The 26,976-nt window shown below is 37.8% G+C and overlaps 2 protein-coding genes across 2 annotated transcripts in view; both read right to left on the reverse strand.

Annotated features, from left to right (window-relative positions):
- Positions 1–2,711: 2,711 nt before the first annotated feature.
- LOC143735266 (uncharacterized) lies at positions 2,712–17,459 on the reverse strand. The gene is made up of 6 exons (XM_077225385.1): positions 17,316–17,459; positions 12,750–13,076; positions 11,649–11,990; positions 11,432–11,556; positions 6,360–6,417; positions 2,712–5,403 (listed from the first exon to the last, which is right to left on the reverse strand). Exons 1-5 carry the CDS (start codon positions 17,371–17,373, stop codon positions 6,400–6,402), a joined length of 870 nt encoding a protein of 289 aa, XP_077081500.1. The 5' UTR covers positions 17,374–17,459; the 3' UTR covers positions 2,712–5,403; positions 6,360–6,399.
- An 8,886-nt stretch (positions 17,460–26,345) lies between these two features.
- The window catches only part of LOC143736327 (SLAM family member 9-like), a 4,007-nt gene continuing 3,376 nt past the window's right edge, over positions 26,346–26,976 (reverse strand). Inside the window, exon 7 of the mRNA XM_077227068.1 lies at positions 26,346–26,552. Coding sequence (XP_077083183.1) covers positions 26,502–26,552 — 51 coding nt within the window. The 3' untranslated portion in view covers positions 26,346–26,501. The remainder of the gene's footprint in view (positions 26,553–26,976) is intronic.

Raw genomic sequence — 26,976 nt, forward strand, 5'->3', positions numbered from 1 at the left:
GCTGAACAATCCCATCAGCAACCAGACCACACATCTGGACATCAACACACTCTGTCACACATGTACAGGTACCACAGCACTGATGATATATGTGTGTATTTACTGACCTGATCTCTGTCTTCTGTTGTAGATCAGACTGATGCGTTCACTTCTTTCTTTATCAGAACCAGACACACACTCTCCTTCACAACAAGACTCGCTTCTAATAGTGTTGATCTCTGCTGAATCTCTGTTAATGGTTGCTTTAGTCGTTGGGATCTTCTGCATCTGCAGGAAATGTACAAAGTTATCAAGTATGGCATTCATTAATTTTAATTATTTGCATGTAATTTAATAATTGCATTGCAAAATGCTTACATTTGAGCCTTATTAATTAGAATATGCTGTGAAAAAAACAATTGATTTGAGATTGAGTTTTGTTGTTTTATTATTCTTTAAACAGTTCAGACTCGTGATGAAGACATAACGTATGCAGAGACAACGTTCTACAAAGGAAATCGACACAAACCGGTAAGATATAAAGCAAGGTTAAAGTGCTGCGCGGGGGGAAAAATCTGTGATGATTCAAGTAGTCCTAACACAAAATTATTGTTACCTTCAGTTGACTATTTAAGTGTATTATGTGAACATACTGTTTGTTTTGAGCAGTGAAGTGTTTATTTTAGCAGAAACTCACTAAATTAAATCAACTAACAAGAAACTAATGCCTTCAGGAAATAAAAGTCACAATAACGCACATATTTCTGCTCATTTGCACGACAGTCCATGAGAAAATGTGCTTTTTAAATCATTCAATGACCATCAAACCTGCTTTATAACACCAGCATTTACACTGTCCATCTTTTTTTGTCACAGATTAAATGTTGTTTCAGCAAAATCATGCATCAGATCATATTTTTTGTGTCCAATTTGGGATGACTTTAATATAAGCTATTACATATTTATAGTCAGAGGATCACACAGCTGCTGTTGTTATTAGTGCATTGACAAAATTTCTAATTTCTCAACTTACATTATATTAATATTTTGCATAGTGTTATGGCTATGCAGTTCATGGTACACTCTCAGAAAACAAATATGCAACAAAATGACCCTTTCGGTGTACAACATGTTGTCACTGGGACAGTACCCTTAAAGGGATCTGTACCTTATTTACCCCTAAAGGGTTCATAGCAGTGCCATAAGAGCACACGTACCTTAAGGACACATTTTACTACTCCAAGGTATAATTACCCTAACATTGTAATATTACTCAATATTTGAATGATTGTGCTATTTTGTGTCACCACTTGATGACAAATGTAAAATTTGGGTCCTAAAGCAAAACTGAGAATTCAATCTCAATCTGCTTAAAGTTAGCTTAGCAGTGAGAAGAAGATAAATATTTTATCAAATAACATTGCACCACTGTTAATATTTCATTCTCAGTCAATCTTCAGGATACCACATTCTTAACATGTATAATATTATATCTTGTGTGATATTTTTTACAGAAAGTTGAAGAGGAGGGTCATGTGGTTTATGCTCCTGTCGCCGTGAGATGATCAAACTTCAGTCTTTTTCTAAGTCCCAAATCCAGCTGTTTGATCCCTTCATTTAAAAACTCTCGAAACAACCTCAGATTCAAAGTCTACGGTTGAGTTATTGCTAAGATTCCCCACATGTAGCAACAATTCTGACAAAGAAATAAAATAATAATAAATAAATTGCATGAATGTGTTATAAAAAAAAACAGACTTTTATTTTAAGTTTGATTAATCTCCTAAAAACCTCAAATGACTTTGCAATACATTGTTTAACAAATTATCGAAATCATTAGATGCATTGGAAGTATTTTTATATTTGATTCTTGTGATAGTTGAGTCTAAAATCATTTCCTCACACACGTCATTCCAAACCTTTAAGACCATTGTTTCTCTTTTGATCATAAATTAAGATATTTTCAATATTCTTATGCTTTTGTCCATCCAATAAAGTCTATTTTCAAGCTAAAAAACAAAACTTAAGAATCCAAAACATACCTCACCTGTTCATGAGCATCAAGCATGCAGATTTGCTTCTGTTTACAATATTTGATGTGCATTGATCAATGTTTGTATTTGCATAAAGGTAAAATAAAATATGTGCGTCATATAAAAGTGGTCTTGTCTTTTAAAAACTAGAGAACATGTATATCTGCAAAGCACAAATGTAAAATATTCATCAGAACAAGTCAAAGTGAACCATGCTTCAGTCAGTGAAATGTGGTTTGACCACAGCTTCTGCATGAGAATGTGTGTGTGCTGGATGTTTGTGAGTGTGTTTAAAGGTGTCAGTTTTGTGTTTGAATAGCATCTGAAGGTGTTTTTCCATTTCTGTCCATATGATGTTAGTAGTTTTACTTCTGCTATTACTGGAATGTCCTCAAGTGTCAAAACCCCAAATTCACAGTTTTAAGGACTAAAAATGTTAAAAATTTAAATTTATCACATGGACATACAAAGATGTTACAAGTTCCTTTAGAAAATGAAGTGGCCAAAAATATTCAGCTTTTTTATAACCTCAATAGGATTAAGTGCGCATCTTGAATGAAGAAAACATGGAGAAATCGCATAACATTCGCATGGGTCAGGGGCAGGCAGGGATGCAAAACATTTACAGCTTGCAGGCCAGATAACTGAATATAGTGCACATTGCATTAAAAGCTATTAACACTAAGTGAAAGTACAACAGTCATTTAAAAATGGTTTATTATTATTACAAGCAAAATCACATGAGGGGACGCCCAAAAAACAAAACACTTGAGGGTGTGAATCTGATCAGCAACACTTAAAATATCACAAATGTTTTATTTGCAATTTAATTTTTGTATTAGTTTCACTGTAATTCATTTTCACACATTTCAACAAAGATATAAAACTGTACAAAGACTATACAAAATGACTATAAAAGTGTTTGTTCTATCATGCATTACATTTGTGTGGAAATTGTGCTATAACACTTTTCTTGAGAAGGCATTAGGTGTTTCATATGCTATCATCCACTGAGAAACAACATTCAAACACGGCCGTTTCATTTATTCATCCTTAAAGCCGTGGAACGTAATAAACACTCTCAGCGAAAATAGTTAAAAGGCCGATTTGTTCCAGAAACATTTTTGTTATGCTTGTTGAAAGTCTCTTCACATCCTGATAAGTGCTCTAATTGCATTTGTATGTATTGACTGTGGAAAGCGTAGGACTATAAAATGTTCGTCCAATCATTGCATTTGGTGCGATGTCCTACGGGGCAGGATCTAGGCATAGGCAGGGGCGGGCTGAGCCTCTCCAAACATCTGCCTTGCCCACCCAATCAGAATTTAGACACAGATAGTGTAAGGATTGTTTTAATCAATGCCCAAATCATAAAAAACACATTGAGGTTTGATAACTGATTTTAAGGTGTCAGATGGCCACCACTAAAATGGGTCATGCCCTAAAGCAGTGGAATTACGCTAGAAACTAGGGCTGTCACTTTTGTGAAAAAATCCTGTTCGATTTTTGAGACATATGTGTTCATTGAATCGATTGTAAAATCGATTTTTCCATGTCTAAAGACGTTTCCATTTTCAACACCAAATATTGGCAAATCCACGGACAACTAACAGGCATTAGGACGAACGTAAGGAGGGCGCTTGAGACGCGCACAAGTCAGCAATATTTCTGATGATTTATTGGCGTGAAGTTTTTTGCAAGGTGACAAACAGGAGTGCAACATTCAAGGATTGAAATGGACACACGCCAAATTCGGATAAAAATGAACTTTGGCGGGTAACGCTGTCATATCACGAGCCAATTTTGCGTGTTTCTATGTTTACTCACTTTGCTGGGGAAGTTCGTGTACGCCAAATGTGCGTGGATTTAGCGCAAATACACAACTCGTGAGTCCTCATGATATATTAAATACAGCGTGTTGCGCAGAATCTGCGCATTTCTGGCTTGCTTGAAAACACACACGTCACCAAGCAACAAGTAACGGTAACAACGCGCTTGTTCACTTGCACTGAAGCAATAGCGAATATTAAAAAGCATTTGGTTAACAGAAAAGACATTGTTATTTCCCAACATCCTACATGTTCTGTGCACTGTATTGATCTGTCAAACTAAAACACATTTTTGGTAAAAAAAAAAAAAAAAAAAAAGCAGTTAAAATCGATTCCCTATTTTCGTTTTCAAAACTTGTGTTGGTTGATCCGATCGATTGTGCAATCGATTTTCGAACGTAAAGTGACAGCCGTACTAGAAACCCTCGCTTATTTAAAAACCAGACCAGACGGAGCAAGTAAATTATGTTTATAACATATGCATAGTTCAGTTAAAACCTTGCCCTCGTTGGCTTGCAGTTAAACTGAACGTACGAGACAAAAACTGTCTGCACGGATAACACGGATCGAAAGATAAACAGTGCATTCTTACTTCAGTTACGGGCCATTCACACGCATGTCAGAGCAGGTCTAGAGACATGTAGCTTATAATTGGAACTTACTTTAACTTGATCTCTACATTTTTAGTGCTTTACACTGCCAAAGTATGAAGGCGGGACTGTCAAACACGTCAGTCTAACACGTTTACATAGAAAAACTGAAAAAGTAGCATAGTCAAATAGGAAAACATGTTCGTGAGGGCTACTACAGTTTTCTCTTTCAAAATTGTCACTTCATAGTAGAAACGTAAAAATGGTAGCATAGTGAAAATAAGATAAAAACTCATCATGTAGAGCGGTTATATAAAATGTTCGGTATAAAAAAGTTAATATAGGCTAGGTAGATAGATATTCTTTCTCCTCACACATCACACGTCATCAGGGCGTTATGTAGAGTTAGACAGGCGTCAGCACCGCAACCGACACAGCAGCTGCCTTTTACAGTTCCTCCTGAACCAAAACATCCAGCTTATGCTGCGTTTACATCATAACTGCTGTTGTTTGGAAGAGACGGAAACCTGTGACGTAATAATCGGAGCGGTCCGTGTGTTTGGTAGGAGTGGTGGCTTTTGAGATGCTCTGAAGGGAGGGTGAGATCTTGTGCTTTCAAAGCTTTTGAAAACCTTTACCTAAGCTTTCTTAAGGTTACAATTTTCATACTTAGCAACATAATATTAGTTTTTTCTATTAACAGCAACAATACCAGTAACACTTACAGTATCAGTAGTGCAGACTCGAGTAAAAGGAAACTTCTCTTCACTTTCCTTCTCAGTTAAAGTATCAGAATAATTCATGTGACATTGATGTATCACTGGCAGCTTCAGAATTAATCTCAACCTGATTCAGAGACAAGTCATTGGTAGTGTTCACCACTATAGCGTCGGTCTGAGTAGGGGACGTGTGACTGGCATTATCCATCAGAATCCCAGTCTGATTCAGGGACAAATCTTTAACACCATTCGCCTGTAAGAAAACAGAGTCACAGAAGATGAAAGAAATGAACAGGATAAATAATTCAGTTACACATAAAAAATATATACCAGAGACTATGAACTGTAATTGTACATTCCTTTTGATTTTTGCAGAATGTATGCTGGTTTTCTTTTCCTAAATATTAAACACATTGTCATAAATCATGTGGGATGCTTATCATAATGCATCTGATAAACTGCATTACACTGTCATCTTCTGTACAACTACATTCAGTCATGGTCAAAAATATTGGCACCCTTGCAATTTTTTCCAAGTCCAAATTACCCCAAAAATAAGTTGAAATTTAAGTATTTCTCTGTGGGCCTCGAGTGAGTTCACTAGTATAATAGCGTAAGCTTCCGTTATTGTAGGTCACATGCATCACCCACATGACCAGCGTCGGCCAATATTGCGCCTACGTGTGACGCATTACTACGCTATCACACTACGTTAACTGACTAAAGGCCCACAGAGAAGGAAATGAATAGTTGACTTTTTAATGGTACTGAATAACACCTGATGTTGCAGATTTCAAATCAATGTTGAAATGAAATGTTGTGCACAGTTAAGTTGACCAATGAGATCTGACTGTAGATCTCACTGTAGGCCACTATAAAAAATAAAGTATGGACTAAATAAAGCCCATGTGGCTGACTATATGTCTCCTCATGCAGTACTCTTGACAGTGGCTGGTTTATTTGCTGCTGGTTAAAATAGAGCAGGGGTTTTTAGTCTACGACAGTGGGCCTACCTTCTAACATACATGATGGATGGTATGAACTTCATTGTATGAATTACATATACACAGATTCTTAATAAAGACATGAAAGATATTCAGTCGAGAGCAATAAATTATTAAATTTTTCTAGTCCTGCGCTGCACAGATATATTTGCATAAAGATAAATCACTATCGATTGACACAGAGCTACAATAGCAAACCACTCACCGTCACCTAGAAGCAATTCATTCCTCAGGGGTCGAATCATCTACAGCGCATCATTGTCCTGTAATAAAACACAGATTCACACAAGGTAAAAGACATGAACAGGACTGATGATTCAGTTACAAAAACACAAAAATACTAACCATAGTGCGTTTCATAATGATCTACATATCACAAACTATTCAGTAATTATTATTTTTTTTAAGAATTATTTTATAAAATGGCAGACAAAAATAAAACTAAAATAACAGACAAAAAAGTCAGATGATGCAAACACTGAACGTTTAATTTTACAGCTCCATTCTCGTCCAGTGTGAAATCTAAATATTATTTATTATTTAGTTTATTTGGGAGTTAAAGGCATAGTTTACCCAAAAATGAAAATTCTGTCATTGTTTACTCATCTACAAAGTTGTTCCAAGCCAGTATGATTTTTTATTCTTCCGCTGAAAACTAAAAAAGGTATTTTGAAGAATGTCAGTAATCAAACAGTTGATGGCCCAAAACTGAGTACCAACCCAAAATCCCTAGTTCCTGTGGAAAGTTCCTGCGGTGGAAAAGTGACAACTGACTTCCATAGGGGTCCATCAACTTTGGATACTGGCATTCATCAAAATATGTTCTTGTGTCCAACAGAAGAAAGAAACTCATACAGGTTTGGATTGGAACAATATGAGGGTGAGTAAATGATGACATTTTATGCCTTTAAAGGGCACCTATTATGGCATTTAAAATGTTCCTAATATTGTTTTGGGAGTCCCCAACAACAGTTTTACATGCATGCAATGACAAAAAAACACTTTTGTTGTCTTATAATATGCATTTATTTTTACCTGATTTGCTCACCGACTCCCAAATGATTCGTTCAACGACTCATTTTTCCAAACCCCTCCTTTAAGGCGTACACGGTGCGATCTTTTGCTGTTTTATGAGCTGGCAGATGATTTTTTTCACTCGGGAGAAATCGCTTGTAAATCGGTTATGCTCGCATGTCGCGGCTCGTATCGTGTGCTAGGAAGATACGAGCCGAGCACCTCTCGACCTCCCGATAATTTTTAAGCATGTCGAAAAAGTTCGGCTGCTGTCGGCTTTCATTCGTGAGGTGTGTGCGTTTGAATGAGCCAATTTGTCGATCTATCTGAATTTGACCAATCAGGAGCTGAGGAAATCCACAGAAGAAAGACGAAAATGGCGTGAACTACTAGAAACACTGCTTCAATTAAAGTTTTTATGATGACTTTGTGAAAGGTTAAATAAACAGCATCTGCCGTGTTCCTGCTGGCCAGTATTTGGCATATTTCATTATGTAACATACAGAACTGTATTATGCTATTGTTTATTTGTTTTTGATAGTGTTATACATTTCTTACAGATTATTACACGTCACGATGATCATTACGTTTGTATCTTCCTAAAAGCAATTACAGTCAGTTTGTCTTCAGCCTAAGCTTTTTTTTTTATTATTAATGCCGACAGAACAATGTTGCCAGATATTGCTACGCAAAACAAGCCAAAACTAACAAAAACAAAGAAATTATATAAAAATACGAAATAAGTTCAAAGCTTGTGTTTTGGAAATAAGATTAATATATCACGAACCAATTTAATAACTTCCTAAAGTGTGACAATCCAAAAAACAAGTCCAGAATACTAGGCTACTGTCACCTTTCCATTATGTGGATCTGGCAACACGGGATCTGGCACCCGCGCCCTCACTCACAACGCGCTCAAGCTCACTCAAGCCCCGTTCACTGCGCTAGCTTCTCGCAGCAAAATGAATTGCAAATACTCACATGAGGTGGTTTAAACGGCTAATTAATCATTCAGATAGCTTGACATTTTATTTTTTGAATGTGTAGCCTACCGTAACTACGTTTTTTAACTCATTCACACCAGGGATGGACTGGTAATCTGGCATACCGGGGAAATGCCCGGTGGGCCGACGTGCCTTTTGGGCCGATACATCTCATATATATATTTTTTTTTTTTACGGCCCATAAAACTCGTACATCGGCAGCCCATTCGTTTTGTTTTGTTTAATTGACGGCGCTGGGTTAGTGCCGATGTAATGCATTGGTCAAAAAAAAAATCATATTTTTTTCCAATGACAGACCGGCCCATGAAACACGTAGACCAGCGGCCTATTGGTTGTTTTCTAGATTGACACTGGGCTGGCCCAATCACATCTTTAAACACCTCCCCCTTTGTGCTTTTGAGTGAGCGAGCAGTGTCAAGTGTGTAGCTGTCTATAGTCTGAGAGATGAAGAAACGCAAGGAATGTGCAAAGAAATAGCGTGAAAAATAGATATAGGCCCTGAAAAGCAGACGCTGTAAAATTTGTCAAAATATATGTGTTTTCTGCAGAAGCAGGACCTTCATCAGCTCCAGTGGCTGATGAGGAGGATAGTGAGGAGGATCAGGAGAGAGATGAGAAAGTGTAGAGTCTGTGGTAAGCAGAACTACTTTTTAAAACACTTTGGCTATGAGTGTAGGAACCCATTACCTAGTTACGCATTATTTCCACATCTGCATTGTTGACGATTACAGCAATTTACTAGAAGTTAAATGGGTCGCGTTTGTATCCATGTTTTCCGCCAAAATAAAAGCTTGATGCATTTTCCGTCAAAATAAAAGATCATGTGCTTATCTCTTTCAAGTTTATAAATTAGTACAAAACTAATTATGAAAGTTTTCTTTATTTTTCAGTGCATTTGTTTTACAATATATGGCTATTAGGCTACTGTCTTGAGATTAATTATAACTATTATGTAGTAGTAGTGTAATATAGTAAATATAGTTTTATACTAAAAGAGGTTTTTTTTTTCTTTGTTTAATTTGCACACTAAAAATGGGTTGGAGCTTTTAATTTTTAACTCTCAAAGTGCACCAGATTGATGAATTTAACATTAAAATGCACACAATTTTCTTAGGGGGGGGGCATGCCCCCAAACCCCCCTAGAGGGACAGAGGTCCACCCACCACAGATTTACCAAAGATCCTGTGGGAAACACTGGTATTGCTATGCCAATGCAGCTTATAGCTTGTTTTTGATGCATCACTGTGGAGTATAGTTCAATTGTATTAATAAATTACAATTTTGTACTTATTTTATCTGTTAACTCTCACTCGTTCCTACTCACTCATTACATGCCATTAGTGGTTTCAATGAATAGGAGTTGAACATATTCAAGGGTGTGCAAAGATGGGTGGTGTTTATGATCATATGTAGTGGGCCAGTCTGGGCCAAAATGCCAGGGCCGATTTTCTGTCCCAGTCCAGCCCTGATTCACACACACACACACACACACACACACACACACACACACACACACACACACACACACACACACACACACACACACACACACACACACACACACACACACACACACACACACACACACAAGGGTGACCGGACGTCCGTTTCCCGGTGCTGAAAACGAGCATATATGTGTAGCAAAATCAATATTTTATATGCAGTTATGAGAGAGTTTTTGGCGCGGAACTTCGTGCGATTTCTTCGGAATTCAGCAGGTCGTAAAATCGTGTCGTATATCACTGCCTGCGTACGATTTTCGGATAAACTCAAGCCTGGTTCACACGGGACGATTTTAAAATTGTCGGCCGATTTTCCAAACCTGAGAGACCCCACACACGGCGATAAAAAAATCACGGGTCTAACAGTTTTGGTCGTACCGTGTGTGGTGTGCATGCCACACGGAAAAATCAACACATCACACACGAACTGATTTGACTCCCGAGCATTCCCAGGTCAGACGGAAAATCTCGCAAAATCCCTCGAGATCAAACGTGACTTCAGAGTAAACAATCATGGACGAAGAGGATGCAGTGGCAATAATTTGTAGTTTGTTTTTAACCGAATCCATCTCCGACATCCACCGGACTTTCTGGTGCGCCATGCCGCCGACTGTTTTGATTTTGTTTCCCGGTGCTTCCTCTGCGCCTCGTCACCTCGGTTTCTGATTGGCTACACGCTACAGTCCACAGGCTGCGTGCTCGTTTGTCCCCGGGGGACACCGCACACGAGGAGAAATCGGGCCAAAATAATCCATGTTGGATATCCCCGATTTGAGATCGGAGCGGTCCCGACGTCCTTCCGAGCAGACGAGAGCACTCTTAACACACCACACACGGCAGGAATTTCTGATCAGATTATTTTACGATAATCAGAGCATCCTTAAGATTGTCGGAAGGGGTAAATCGGGGCTAAAATTGTCCTAATTATCCTGCCGTGTGAACCAGGCTTCACTCGTAAAGTGTGCGTGGACATACGATCTTCCGACCGTCAGAATTCGCACCGTGTACACCCGCCTTTACATGACACTAATCGGCGGTGATTGGTCCAATGAACCAGTCAGTTGTGTTTGTAAAGCAATCGTCATTAAAATGACGCGAACACAGCACAAGGTTCAGGCTATACTTGTGTGGTATAGTTGTAAATATAAACTCTAGCCACTGATTCTTCACATGCTCGTCCCTGGACAGTGAAAAAAAGGTCGCTTTTGATTTGCATTTCAGAACACAGCGTCTTGTTGTCGACATGATGTTTTCAAGTTTCAAGCCTGGTGTCTGCGCGCGCAATGAGTGGGCGTGGCCAATTTGATCATTTTTCATCTTGACGTCACAACAAAAAGGAAAATGACTCATTGGAAAAACAATTCTTTATTGACTCAGAGTCAACTCATACTTTTGAGAGACAATAACTTTTTTTTACAGTGAACTTTCATATATAAAACTTTGCAGGATGTTTTTGTTCACTTAGATCTATGTTACACACTACATGAAAGGTCATTTTCAAAATTCCATAATAGGTGCCCTTTAATTTTTTTTATTATTATCATTATTATTATTTTGGCACTGCCTTACCTGAAGATCTGATTTACAGTATACATTTGTTACAACCTGATTCTAGACCTGGGTCGTAATACCGTATGTTAAATAAATAATTATACAGTGCTAATATAAAAATGTATTAATACTACGGTAAATTTAAAGATTAATTTTGCACTATAAATCTCTAATATCTTGTTAAATCAGCTGTATGTAATACTTACATAAGGTGGTACTGGTGCATGGCTCTTTCTGTGACGATAGTAAATCACACCAGCAGTTACAACTGCAGAAACCAGCAGAACACCAACAACTATTCCTGCTACAGCTCCTGAAGACAAACCTGAATCTGAAATAATAAAGACAGACAGTCATTATTATTAGATTTTATATATTGACCAAATATTGACCTGTATTTTAAAAGTCCAAAATTATACTCACCAGTTACAGTAACACTGAATCTCCTAATGCTGCTGATGCTGAGTTGGCGACGGGGAATGTTGCTGTTGCTGATCTTCAGTTGGTATTCTCCAGAGTCTGTGGTTCTAGTGTTTGTGATGGTCAGAGATCCAGTCTGATGATCCAGCTTCAGTCTGTCTCTGAATCTCTCTTTACACTGATCATCTGTACAGATCTTACTCTGATCTACAGTGATTTCAGCGATGAGAGTATCATTAAAATACCACGTCATTACATCATTTGGGTGTTTCATTACATCAGGATCAAAAGTAAAAGATTCTCCTGCCTTCACTGACTTGGTCTTTGTCTCCGTACCAGGAACATCTGAACAAACAAACAAACCAACAGATTTTTTTAGGGGGGTAGGTGTCAGGGGTATTTGTGCTAATGAACACCATTTACAATATAATTTTGCATCAAATTCTCATTAAAACAGATACAAGAATGTGATAAGAGATGGTATGACGAGACACGATCATCTCCACCAGAACACAAAGCTTTTTATGAATCATAACTAACTGGTAACACTCAGTTTACCAATGGAAATGATTTACTTTTAAATCCAACTGAACTGTTAATTAACTGACATAATTCTACAAATTCCCCGTTCAACGCGAATGTGAATGTACCTCAAAGAACTCATCAATAGGCATAACCCAAACCGACATCTCCGTTCCTCTGACAGCCACAAACTCCAGGTCCCCAAGTCCAAACTCTGCACTATGGGAGATAGGGCCTTACCAGTTGGTTGCACCTCAACTGTGGAGTGCCCTCCCTAACCACCTGAGGGCACCACAGTCTATAGAGGTTTTTAAAAATAAATTAAAGACATATTTATTTTAACTGCATTTTCTTAATATAATTTTGTTTCCTGTTGTCTTTGACTGTTTTTATGTTGTTGTTTTTTTTGTGTGTTTTTACCTGTGCACCTGTAGCACTTTGAGATGTGTTCTTCACGTGTAAAGTGCAATACAAATAAAACATATTATTATTAAAGAAGTGATCGATAATGCAAAAAAAAAAAAAATCGAACACAATAATGGTGTGGTTAAAACATAAAAACCCTGCTTTTAACTCACTCACCATAAACAGTAACATTGAAGATATTTTTTCTGATGCTGCTGCTGATGATCTGTAGTTGATATTCTCCAGAGTCTGTGTTTGTGGTGTTTGTGATGGTCAGAGATCCAGTCTGATGATCCAGCTTCAGTCTGTCTCTGAATCTCTCAGTGCCTTCATTACACTGAACATCTGTACAGATATCACTGAGATCTCCAATGATTTCAGCGATACGAATGTTATTAAAATACCATCTAATATCCTCTTGTTGTTTTTTTTCAACACCAGTGTGTAGAGTGACCGAAACTCCCTCCGTCACTAAAACTGAGACTCTATCAGCACCAGACTCACCTGAAGAAGAAGTGAAAAGTTAATTTCAAGCCAAATAAAATTATACAACAGTGAAATGCTGTGAAGATGAGAAAGCGTTTTGGCAGCGCTTGTTATGATACGGAATATCCGCGAAAGTACTAGTATCTCATTTCACACATATTTTGTTTCTGTGTTGATTCTATATTAAAATGTCGATACAATGTGATATATTTTCAAAGGCTGTTGTTTTAAATTATTTTGTTCTGTTATTATGCTTGTCATCTGTTGAGGTTGTACAAGCAGAATGTGGTGGTTGGTCGGTGTGATATTTGTCCCGCCCCTCCTCCATTGTGATTGGATTGATGGGGAAAAAGTGACAGTGATGAGCGTTGCGTTTTACCCAATAGACTGAACATTCTTCCACTCTTATCGACCAGTAAAAAATGCCGGGCGCTCAGCGTGAAAAAAAAACCCCTCATTGCGCTCATGGCGTTTAAAAAAACGTGAATCTGATGGACTCAGCAGAAAAGATGTTGATGTCTGTGCTTATCTATTAAAGTTTTATTAAAGGGGTGGTTGATTATGATTTCACTTTTTTAACTTTAGTTGGTGAGTAATGTTGCTGTTTGAGCATAAACAACATCTGCAAAGTTATGATGCTCAAAGTTCAAAGAAAAGGGAGATATATTCTTTTACATAAATCGCTTTTTAAAGACTACAACAAATGTTTCTTCACGAGTTAGTAGGGCTGGGTATTGACACAAATTTCACAATTCGATTCGATTTCGATTCACAAGCTTACAATTCGATTCAATTACGATTCGATTCAATATTGATTATTTTGGATATCAGGTACAATACATGGCAAATTTTCTCAAGGAAAACAAATCTCTTAACCAATGCTGTAAACTATGGGAGTCAGTTGTATCATTAAAATTGTTTCATTAGCCTACTATAGCCTAATATTGAAGGGAAATATTTACTGATTTGTATACAAACAATTACACTTATTTATTTTTCTAAAAAATAAAGTTATATGAAATATAAATATTTAAATGGTGGCCGACTGGCCGTCATAAAAAAACTTGCCAGATTTATTCAAACATGCATTAAATATTGAAGAACATAAAATAATTATAAAATAACATAAAATGCATATGTAATATGTTGCATATATTTAGCAAAATGCTCCTCTTTAGGGTTAATTTTTCTAGCTGACTAACGAGTTCATGGTCACTGGATATGGTTTTTCTGAGGTAAATGTGACGTTACATGACATTGTTTACAAGCTGTTTCACTGACGTCTTTCCTCGGTTGAAACACTGATTGGACACAAAAACATCGCAATTTTGCTTACCCTCAAAAAGTTTCAATTTTAACATGCTATAAAAAATATCTGGGGTATTTTGAGCTAAACCTTCACATACACACTCTGGGGACATCAGAGACTTATTTTATATCTTGTGAAAAGGGCATTATAGGACCCCTTTAACATTACGGTAGTGTCTGTGGCGGACTGGCCATCTGGCAGACCGGGCACTTTCCCAGTGGGCCACGTGCTTTTTGGGCCGATACATCTCATACTTTTTCATACTCAAATTTTTTGTCTGAACAGACCGGCCCATGAAACACGTAGATAAGGCAGGCAGTGTCAAAACAGTGTGAGCCTGTCAAAATAGTCAGAGAGATAGAGAAGAAACACAAGGAATGTGCAGACAAATTGCGTGAAAAAAAATTAAACAGGCCCTCCAAACAGATGCTGTAAAATGTGTCAAAATAAAAAAATTTATGCAGCTGCAGGACCTTCATCAGCTCCAGTGGCCGATGATGATGGTGAGGAGGATAAGGAGATAAATGAGTTAGTGAAAACTATAGGCTACTTTCAAAACACTTAGGTTAAGTCATGAGCGTAGGAATCCATTACCCATTAAGGATCCCATTATGATTGTAAACTATGTTTTTCACTAAAATAAAAGCTTAATGCAGTTTCCGTCAAAATAAAAGATGTGTTTATCTCTTTCAAGTATAGAAATTGGTACAAATCTAATTATGAAAGTTTCCTTTTTTCATCACATTTGTTTTACAATATATTGCGATTACTGTCATGGGATTAATATTATAACTATTATTATGTAGTAGTGTAAAGTAGACTTAGACACTAGCCTATATCACAGGTAAAAGAAATTTGAGCTTTTATTTGTTTAATTTGCACACTGAATATGGGTTGGAGCTCTTAATTTGGAACTCTCAAAGACAAAGTGCACCAGATTGATGAATTAAACATTAAAATGCACAACATTATCTTCCAGGGGGATGCCCCCAAACAGCTTATTGCTTGTTTTAGGATTGATCACTGTGGAGTGTTGTTCAATAGTATTAATAAATGGCAATTTTGGAGTTATTTCATCTGTTAACTCTCACTCATCCCAATTCACTCATTGCATGGCATCAGTGGTTTAAAGAAATATGAGTTACTATTCAATGGTGTGCAAAGATGGGTGGTGTTTATGATCATGTGTAGTGGGCCAGTCTGGGCCAAAATACAATTTTTGTCCCAGTCCAGTCCTGTGTGGTGTGAAGAAGGGCTGAAGCTAATGCTAATGAAAGAGACCTGAGCGGAACACCTTTGTCTCTGAGCTTTTATTATGCTTTTGCTGCAGCTCTTTTCTTTGCGTATGTGAGGTAAGGCAGACGGTTACCTCACCCTAACCATCATACTTAAATACATTTGAGTGTGTTGAAATCTATGTTAACGTTCGCTAGGTGGCTGGTAGGAGAGACTTTTTGCACTTTGCAGTAAGCTAGATCGAAATTTGAATATAATATTAATTTAAAAAAAACGATCACTTGTGTTGCTAAATGACATGCAATAAATATATTGCATGATTGAGGAAACTCTCTGATTATGCTATATTAGCCACTTAAAGATAGTATTCCCTCTGAGGTAAAAACGTACTCGTGGTAGACTTAATCAAGAAAACAAAGGATTCAAAAAATAAGACCTAAAAACAGTTGCACTATTTAGCAATGATTATTTTTCTGTTGATAAATATATCAAAACATGTGCTCACCTGTCTCACAAAACGCATAATATATTAAAGCGTCTTTGTTGTTTCCATAGTTTCTACCAACTAAAACTGATATATGACCTCCCTGACAGACATAACCATAGACATCATATAGCTCTATATGATGTCTATGGACATAACGTCCATAGCTGATTTCTCCGGATTTAAACATCGTTGTGTATGATAATGTAAGTTCACAAGTAAACAAAACATACAATATTGTTCTTTGTTTTTGGATATTGTCATCTACAAATCTTATAAGGTGCGTTCCATTTGACAGGGTCCCTACGCAGTGTTCACTGCTCCCTACTCCCTGAACACGGTACATCAGTTGAAGTGGACTTCGCTGACAATAATCACTCATTTGGAATGCCCTGCAACGTCATCAAAGAAAGGCAACAACAGGGTCAAGCAGATTATGATATAACTGAATACATTTTTTTAATTTACTTTCCTTTCTAATTTAAAATCATATAATAGGCCTAAATATACATTAATCACCCCAACCGTTCATAAATATTCTAGTTTGTATAATAATAACAATATTTATGAATACTCAATGCATACGTAAACTATGAGCCGTTAGAATTTTTAATTTAAAATCTCTTCCAACGGCTCTGCTCTATGGTTAGTTCAGACTGGTGACGCGATGCACATGACAGTTGGTTGATTTTCGCTCTCCACTTCCTGTGAAGTGATGTATCGATGTTCCCTTATTCCCTACGCCGTTTGCAGTGCCCTTCGAACAGAATATGTTCATTCCCTTCGGATTAGAATCTCACTTAAGATGGCGAAATACCCTGTGAAGTCCACTTCGCAGTCCACTTACGGTCGAATGGAACGCACCTATAGTGTGCATTTAAGAACAGCATACAACGCACATCCTTTATCTTTTATTTTTTATCTTATCTTTCACTCCCTTTCCCTAGAAGTTAAATATATGTGTGCATTAATACAACAAAGGTTTATAAACAACGTAATGAATATTTCCGAGTATGAATATTATGAATATAATATTATCCATAAAAATACTTAATACAACTTTTTCCACCAAATTAAAACTCAAATAACGTAACGTTACCCATAATGTTTTTCTACAAATTATTGTTTTTCTGTTTACCCCTGCTGATGGAATCCCCCACAATAACTCACTTTTCTTTTTCATGTAGATATCGTTGACAAATAAAGAGATAACATAAAAATGTCTTACCATTCACACGTAAACACGAAAACAACAAGATAAAAATGTAGAGAACCTTCATTCTCATGACTTTTTTACGGTTACACACAGCAGCATTGTTTAGTCTCTGGATTTGAAAATTCGCGCTGCTGAGCCTGATTGGCCACCCCAGGTACCACCCCAAACATTTTAGATGGTGGGCCGAGGGGAGATTTCGTGTTTTCAGGCGATCTGTGGTGATGGATAACCCCGTTATCTATATATTTGTTTTCAACAAAGCAAATACAAATTGTTGACACTCACATACTTTGTCCATTACTATAATATTGCTTATTATATTATAATTCTCCGGGTTATTTTCCCGGCGAATAGAGCAGGCAGCTACGTATGGGGTCCGACATTCGTGACGTATTTGTTGCCTTTATCCAATAGCGTGCGTGGGAAAGTGTCGGTGTCGCGTTTGTCACACTGGCGCGCTCCGTGTTGATATGAAGTTGCTGTGTGTGCACATCTTTTCGATAAGGGGTTTTAGCCCGGGAAATGGCTATCTTTATAAATAAACCATATTTGAGTTTTAAACAATTACATTATCGACTGAAAAACTTTTAACACTACATTTCGTCACACAATAAAAGTAACAGCATTTTTAAATTTCGCAGCCTTTCTCCTCTGCTATTGACGCAACCTACTAAGAAAAGCCCCTATACAAATAAATGTATTTCTTGATGGAATCAAACTGCATTTATTTATTTATCTTATCTTGCAAATAGCAGCGGGATTTAACATTCTACATAAAGCTACACATAACGCCAAAACAGCTCACGTTAGCTACAAGTTATCGCGAAAGAAACGATTTAGATTAGGCATACTAATGGGGTCCTAAACGGGGATTTAGAATAAGCTTTTTTTTTTTATATAATATTATATTCAAATTTCGATATAGATTACTGCAAAGTGCAACAACAAGTATCTCCTACCAGCCACCTATGGAACATTAACACACATCAACACACTCGAATGTTTTTAAGTAGTATGATTTATTTTACTGTCTATGGACCCAACCGCACCCAACACTTCACACCGGTCCTCCACGCGGTGCCAACTTAACAGCAGCATTTCAGAAGCGAAAGTGACTGGATGCGCGAGACGTAATTTGCCTGTCCGAGTCCAATGTGTTTTTTTCTTGATTTTGGGTTTCTACCAATTATATAGCCTATTGCTATGCAATACAATTGGGATTCTGCACAGGGTGTTTATTTTGAAATTGACAGTTTTTTTTTACTATTTATTTTATTACGTTCTGCCTCCACCTAAGCCACGCCCACACCAAAAATGACAAGCTACATTAAAATGTAGCTATAGCCTACCTAATCGGTCTCTGTCCTGAGATGTTTAGGACTGCACATACGCATTGGCTGGTCTAGCAAGAAAAATAAGCTTTTTTAATGCTATTTGATCATAAAAACAACATTTATGAGACAGTTCAAGTCAGATTTTGTTGCTAATTTTAAATATGTTATTTAAATATGAGTGTGGCAAGTAGTTTTTGAGATTTCAAAATTTCCCCATTCAAGTAGATACGACTTGGTTAACCCTTTATCTTTCACTATTTTTCATGTTTATTGTTTTTTTCAAAATAAAGGCAAACAAGCCTAATGAATTTATTCTTGTTGCAAATTTCTGCTCCTCTGTAGTTTATTTTAGAACTAGAGATTGTCAGATTTCAAATGATATATAGTTTGTCAATATTACTTTAGGTTTTCACTAAGATATGATTGTTTTAAAATTTAAAAAATGTCTTCTTCACTACGTAACTATGTCCTGAAGTAACAAAATAAAATACAATTTAAGAACCAAACTGAAGTGTATGTTTCTTGCCTTCTTTCTTTGCGTATGCTTTTCGACTGACATTTGCGGCAGAGTAATATCTGGACTGGATCGAGGCATTTTAGGTCTGGATCAGTGTTTTCTTTTAGAATAAATCCCTTTGTGGTAGATGAACTGTACATTTGCAGATCTGACATGGACACACATATACATTACACACTAAAGGAAAACATTAAAAAGCATCATATGACCACTGTGTAATTACAGTATTTTGCCTTTGGACGGCAGCACTGTTGTTATTCTGAAGAAATAGTTGGTGAGCATTATTGTTAATTACTCCCCAAAACTGATGAAAACTAAAGAAATGATGTGCATGAAACCATAAATAATAAAACAGTAAACCATACATTGCATTTATTCTTAAATTGTCTCCCAAACACTGACAGACAAAAACAGGATATATTTATAAAAAAGGGTGAGGTCAAGAATAACTTCTAACTATGATAGAAATAACTACTGAAACATACAGTATACAGTGAGATGCATATGTCTTTGAACATCAATCTTAATATTCAACATATGTATATGATGTTTCACTGTTTGATTTGAGAGAATCTTTTATCTGTCAGACATAATTGGATTCAGAACTTTATTTCACAGTAAAGCTGCTTTAGTGTAGCGCAGAGTTTAAACTGTCAGCTTATATGAGCAGAAATGGAAAAAAGCCCATCAACCACATGCTATTCATAAACGTGCTGAAACCGCAGACAAGCGTACACAAACAGAACATCCACAGACACAAGCTCATGCAGAAGCTGTTTGTCCAACAGATCAAACCACATCTCTGGACAGATGCGAATGAATGAATAAATAAATAAGACCATAGCAGGGTTCACTTTGATTCCTTTTCATGAGTATGTTTGCACTTAGAGATTTAAACAATTTGTTGAGAGGTTCACCCTAAAATGAAAATCAAGTCATCATTTACTCACCCTGGTGTTGTTCTAATGCCGCATACCCTTCTTTCTTTATGGACAACAAAAGGGGATTTAAAATATATATATATATAGTTCGTATATAATGGCAGTGAATAGCGACCAGCATCGAGCTTTAAAAGACGTAAAAGAATTACAGAAAGATCCCAAGTGTTCTTAGGGTATCTGAAAACCAATGGACAAGGTTAAGAATTTTGTTAAATAATAGGCCTACATTAAATTTTGGTTTGTTTTTCACCAAACCCCATCCTATACCCCCATAACACTTTGGAATAAATGACATGTGACACACAGGATCATTCTCTGATACTTTTATGTCTTTTTTTAAAAGGTTGATCGCGGTCACTATTTACTTCCATTATATGGTCTGAGTGGGACATGTTTTTTTAATTCTCCTTTTGTTTTCCATAAAAGAAAGAAGGGCAGATGTCATTAAAACAACACCAGGATGAGTAAATGAGGACTTAATTTTCAATTTAAGGTGAACTGTCCCTTTAACAGTCAAACATGAAAATGCTCCAATGGGCCAATATCCAATATTTATATATTTGCTAAAAGTCCTTAAAAATACTAATTCTTTATTTTATTAGTCCATCAATGAATATCACATTTCAAACCCCTCAGAATGATCCAGCTGTAGGTCTGCTGGGATTTCTTCATCATACTCAGGCTTAAACTAGAGCAAAATTGAAAAATATTTGAAAATATATTAGTAGTGATTCTCACCAATCCCAGGACTCAACCATAGACTCAGAGGTTGTCTCTGGAGGTTCCTAGTGAAATGATCATACAGCTGCTCTTACTCAGAGGAAGACTGAAGTTTGATCATCTCATTGAGATAGGTGCATAATCCACATGATCCTCCTCTTTGATTTTCTGTAAAAATGTATCACAAGATAAAATAATAAAATATTCAAAACAAGGCAAATTAATTTTAGAAGATTTTTTGAGGCTCAATGTGATTTTTTTTTTGTCTCAGTGATAATTGTTCTTTACATTGCACAACATAGTAGCAAAATTGTTAATCTTCCAAAAGAAACTAATTTCTTTAAAATAAAATATTGAAATGTAGTAATATTAACAGACTTGTGAGGCTGTGACCCATTTTTTGTTGTGGGTTTTGCAAAAGATCATGCTACTTTGTGCAAGTTTTGTGGTCAACGTTATGTGACATCAGTCCTTGCTGCAAAATGTCTTGACATCTTGTAGCTCCAGAATGAGTTCATTTATATAAGTAAACATATAAATAAAATATATATTTTATTTAGATAAAATTATGAAAGAATTTAATTAAAAAAATGTAGACTTATTTTATTTAATACCATATACTGAAAAAATGGACACTTAAAATCAGATCTGATATGCATTTTTGTTGTAACAAGACCTGATCTGCCAGATGTCTACATGCAGCCTTTGTTATAAAGCAGGTTTAACTAAATGAATCTTATCGGGCAGTGGATTGCAGTTCCCAGCATGCTTTGCATGGGACTGCATTAATAAATTAAATGTTGAAATTAAGTGTTATTTTATGTGTTTTGGGGTAATAGGAAAGATAATTAATGTTCAGTTCAGTTAGAGTTTCTGTTAATTTTTTTTTTTTTTTTTTTTGTGGTTATCACTATCATTCTTACTTGCTTGTAATGAAATAAATTATATACAGTATGCTAACATGTGCTATTGCTACAGTATAGGTAATAGTTAGCTGAAAGCTTAAACATGAATTTGGACTGTGTGGAAAAGTTTTCCACAGTTTGATTAAGTTCATTGTACAAATCATATTTTGAGAGTTTATCAAGCTTGCTGGGTTTTTACACTTATTTGTAAGTGATCGCGTGTTAATATACAGTCACCACGCACTTTATTAGGTACATTTACATTTAGTCATTTAGCAGACACTTTTATCCAAAGCGACTTACAACTGAGGACTAAAGACAAGTCAACTCATTGTGAAGAGGCAAAAACAACACAAGAAGTGCTCACAATACAAAGTTCACAGGCATTGCTCAGAGTAGCATAAGCCAGCCAAGGGAAGATTTAAAGGAAATTATTTTATTTATTTATTTATTATGTTAAGTGCTCACAGAGGAGATTTTCAGTTGTCTTTTGAATGCTGTCAGGTTTTCTGCATTACGGACGAGGGTGGGGAGATCATTCCACCAGCATGGAACCGTGAATGAGAACGTTCTGGAGAGTGGTGGTACCACGTGCCGTTGCTCATTGACCGATCTTAGGGTTCTGGTAGGAGTGTAGACTTGTAGGAGTGAGTGAAAGTAGGACGGAGCTCAGCCAGTGGTCGATCTGTATGCAAGTGTCAAAGCCTTGAACTTGATGCGAGCAGCGAGTGGTTGCCAGTGCAGTGAGATGAACAGAGGAGTGACGTGGGCCCTTTTGGGCTAATTGAAGAAAAGGCGGCTGCAGCATTCTGGATCATTTGTAGAGTTTTAGTTACACATGATGGAAGTCCAGCCAGAAGAGCATTGCAGTAATCAAGCCTAGAAACAACCAGGGCCTGGACGAGAAGTTGTGTTGCATGCTCCGTTATGAAAGGACTGATCTTCCTAATGTTGTGCATTGCAAACCTGCATGATCGAGCTGTCTTTGTAATGTGGTCTGTGAAGGTCAGCTAAATTTCTGACCGACCTTGATGGGGTGAATGAGGAAGAATCTAGCTGGAGAGTGAAGTCGTGCTGTAGAGACAGGTTGGCAGGGAGGACGAGAAGCTCAGTCTTTGCCAGGTTGAGCTGCATGGGCTTAAAAGCAGTGCTCCCTAAATTTCATCAGCACGTAAAGTGTGCAACTAGAGGAGCTAATACACTGGAAAAGGTCTATTCAAACATCAAGCGGGGCTACAAGGTTAATCCATTACCACACCTGGCCCAGTCTGACCACTTGTCACTGCTGTCAGTCTCGGCATACAATCCCATTAGGAAAACCACTTCTATCATCACAAAGACTGTTAAAACATGGCCTGATGGAGCCTCCCAGCAGCTACAGGACTGTTTTGAAAGGACCTGTTGGGACACTTTTGAACACCCAGATCTGGATATGTTTACAGACAGTGTTCTGTGTTATATTAAATACTGCATAGACATTGTCACAGTTGACAAATGCATCCAAGTCTACCCCAACCAGAAGCCCTGGATGTCAAGGGAGGTCCAGCATCTGTTAAAGGCGAGGAACACTGCTTTTAGATCAGGTGACGGGGCTCTCTACAGTGCAGCACGTACTAATCTGAAGAGGGGCATCCGAAAGGCCAAGTCTTACTGTAGGAGGAGGATCGAGGACCATTTGGAAAGCAATAACAGCAGACAGGTGTGGCAGGGAATCCAGCACATCACCAATTATAGGACCAACTCCGGGGCTGTGGAAGGGGATGCCTCACTGGCAGAGGACTTAAATCACTTCTTTGCCCGTTTTGAGGTTCAGCCACCAGAGGTAGCCACACCACATCCAGTAGCTCACAGCCCTCAAGGTAAAAGAACATGAGGTGAGGCGTACGCTGCGGGCAGCCAACCCTGGAAGGCGGCCGGCCCTGATGGCGTCTGTGGACGCGTACTAAGGGACGGTGTGGACCAGCTGGTGGGGGTCTTTACTAAGATCTTTAACCAGTCACTGTCCCAGCTCATTGTCCCATCCTGCCTGAAGTCCTCCATCATTGTCCCCCTGCCTAAAAAAACAAACATCACTACTCTCAATGACTACCGGCCAGTAGCACTCACTCCTGTGGTGATGAAGTGATTTGAGAAACTGGTCCGTAGTCGCATCATGTCATTTTATCCTCCCACCTTTGACCCACACCAGTTTGCTTACAAGGCAAATAGATCGACTGAGGATGCTGTGGCTACAGCCCTCCATGCTGCACTGTCTCACCTGGAGCAGCAGAGGAGCTATGCCCGGTTACTCTTCATAGACTTCAGTTCTGCTTTTAACACCATCCTCCCCCATAGACTGGTGTCCCAACTGTCCAACATTGGAATACCACACTCCACCTGCCTCTGGATTAAGGACTTTCTGTCACATCGTACTCAGAGGGTAAGAATTGGTCCTCATACATCCACGGCCCTCAGCCTCAGCACTGGCTCCCCGCAGGGCTGTGTGCTGAGTCCCCTGCTCTATACCCTTTACACCCACGACTGCACCCCAGCTCATCAGAGCAACACTTTTGTCAAATTTGCTGATGATACCACGGTAGTGGGGCTCATCACAAGGGGGGATGAGTCCAATTACAGAGACGAGGTGGAGAAATTGGTGGGGTGGTGCAGAGTTAACAACTTGCTCCTCAACACATCAAAGACCAAGGAGCTCATTGTGGACTTCAGGAGGAAGAAAACGGTTATCCAGCCGCTGTTTATTGGCGGAACCTGTGTAGAGAGGGTCTTTGACTTCCGTTTCCTGGGAGTCAACATCATGGAGGACCTGACCTGCGCTGTCCACACCACTGAGGTAGTGAAGAAGGCCCAGCAGAGACTCTACTTCCTAAGAGTTCTCAGGAGGAACAACATCCTCAAAAAACTACTGGTGTCCTTCTATCGCTGCTCAATTGAGAGCATCCTGTCATACTGTCTCTGTGTGTGGTTTTCAAGCTGCACTGTGGCACAGAGGAAAAAGCTCCAGGGTGTCATAAAGGCAGCACAGAAAATCACTGGTTGCCCCCTCCCCACTCTGGAAGAACTTCACAGCTCTCGCTGTATCAAAAAGGCCAAAACCATCATACAGGACTCATCACACCCTGGTCATACACTGTTCAGACTACTGCCGTCAGGCAGGAGATATAGGTCCATGAAAACAAGAACAAATAGACTACAATACTACAATAAAAATAAATAAAACATTTTTTTTTTAAATGTAAATGTCAAACAATACAGCTTTTATCCAACAGCCATAAGTGCATTAAATAATGCTGCTAAATTATAATCCACACCACTGATCTGTGTCAAAAGGGTCATGTGCAATTTTTTTAAATGTGAATGTCTGCATGGGTGTGTCTCCTATGTGTTTTTAGTATTATTTAGTATTAATATGCATGTAGTAGTAGTAGTATTTTAGTTGTTTTAGATGGTTGGTACCTGACAAGGACTGTACTTAATTTCGTTGTACTCGTTACAATGACAAATAAATATTCTATTCTATTCTATTCTATTCTATTCTATTCTATTCTATTCTATTCTATTCTATTCTATTCTATTCTATTCTATGAGATGTTCTTTCATCCATCCCGAGATGTCCGCCAGACTGCTTGAGATGCGTGCAGCTACTGTGGGATCATCTGGTTGAAAAGAGAGGTAGAGCTGGGTGTCATCAGCATAGCAATAGTAAGAGAAACCATGTGCCTGTATGATGGGTCCCAGTGATGTGGTGTAAATGGAGAAGAGGAGCTGTCCAAGAACTGAACCCTGAGGAACCCCTGTGGTCAGTTGATGTGCTTTGGATACCTCGCCTCTCCATGCAACCCTGAAGGACCGACCTGTGAGATAGGACTCAAACCAGTAGAGGGAAGTTCCTTTGATGCCCAGTGATGAGAGGGTGGACAGAAGGATCTGATGATTCACAGTGTCGAAGGCAGCAGAATGAGAACTGATGATTTGGAAGCAGCTTTTGCGATCCACAGGGCTTCTGTGACCGACAGTAGTGCAGTCTCGGTTGAATGCCCTTTCTTGAAGCCAGATTGGTTTACATCTAGCTGGTTGGTCAGAGACAGGAAAGATGATACTTGGTTGAAAGCAACTCGTTCAAATGTTTTCGTAATGAATGGTAGGAGAGAGACAGGTCTGTAATTCTCTAAAAGTGAACAGCAGAAGTAAAATTGCTAACATCATATGGGCAGAAATGGAAAAACGCCTCCAGCCACATGCTATTGACACAGGCACAAAACTGACACCTTTAAACACAAACTCATGCAGAAGTCGTTTGTCTAGGTCAAACCACATTTCACAGAATGAAGCATGGTTCACTTTGACTTGTTCTGATGACTATTTTACATTTGCAGATATACATGTTCTCTAGTTTTTAAAAGACACGACCACTTTTATATGACGAACATATTTTATTTTATTTTACCTTTAAGCAAATACATACATTGATCAATGCACATACATAGAGGTCATCAAATTTGGTAAACAGAAGCTCAAATCTGCATAACAATGTATTGCATAGGGAAATTCATTTGAGGTTTTTAGGAGATTAATCAAACTCAAAATAAAAGTCTTGTTTTTTTTATAGCACATTCATGTAATTTATTTATTATTATTTTATTTTTTTGTTAGAATTGTTGCTACATGTGGTGAATAATAGCAAGAACTCAACCGTAGACTTTGAATCTGAGGTTGTTTCGAGAGTTTTTAAATGAAGGGATCAAACAGCTGGATTTGGGACTTAGAAAAAGACTGAAGTTTGATCATCTCATGGCGACAGGAGCATAAACCACATGACCCTCCTCTTCTACTTTCTGTAAAAAATATCACACAAGCTATAACATTTTACATGTTAAAAATGTGGCTTGCTAAAAATTGATTGTTGACAGAAAGTAGCAAAATTATTTTAAAAAATTTGAGTAATACTAATATTACACTAATAGGGTATTTTAACTTTGAAGTAGTAAAATGTTTCCTTAAGGTACGTGTGCTCTTATGGCACTGCTATGAACCCTTTAGGGGTAAATAAGGTACAGATCCCTTTAAGGGTACTGTCCCAGTGACAACATGTTGTACCCCGAAAAGGGTCATTTTGTTGCATATTTGTTTTCTGAGAGTGTACCATGAACTGCATAGCCATAACACTATGCATAATATTAATATAATGTAAGCTTAAAATTTGGAAATTTTGTTAAAGCATTAATAACAACAACAGCTGTGTGGATCCTCTGACTACTA

Source organism: Siphateles boraxobius, unplaced genomic scaffold (genome assembly GCF_051911475.1).
Source record: "Siphateles boraxobius isolate OS27281-9 unplaced genomic scaffold, OSU_SipBor_1 13, whole genome shotgun sequence".
Classification (NCBI taxonomy): domain Eukaryota; kingdom Metazoa; phylum Chordata; class Actinopteri; order Cypriniformes; family Leuciscidae; genus Siphateles; species Siphateles boraxobius.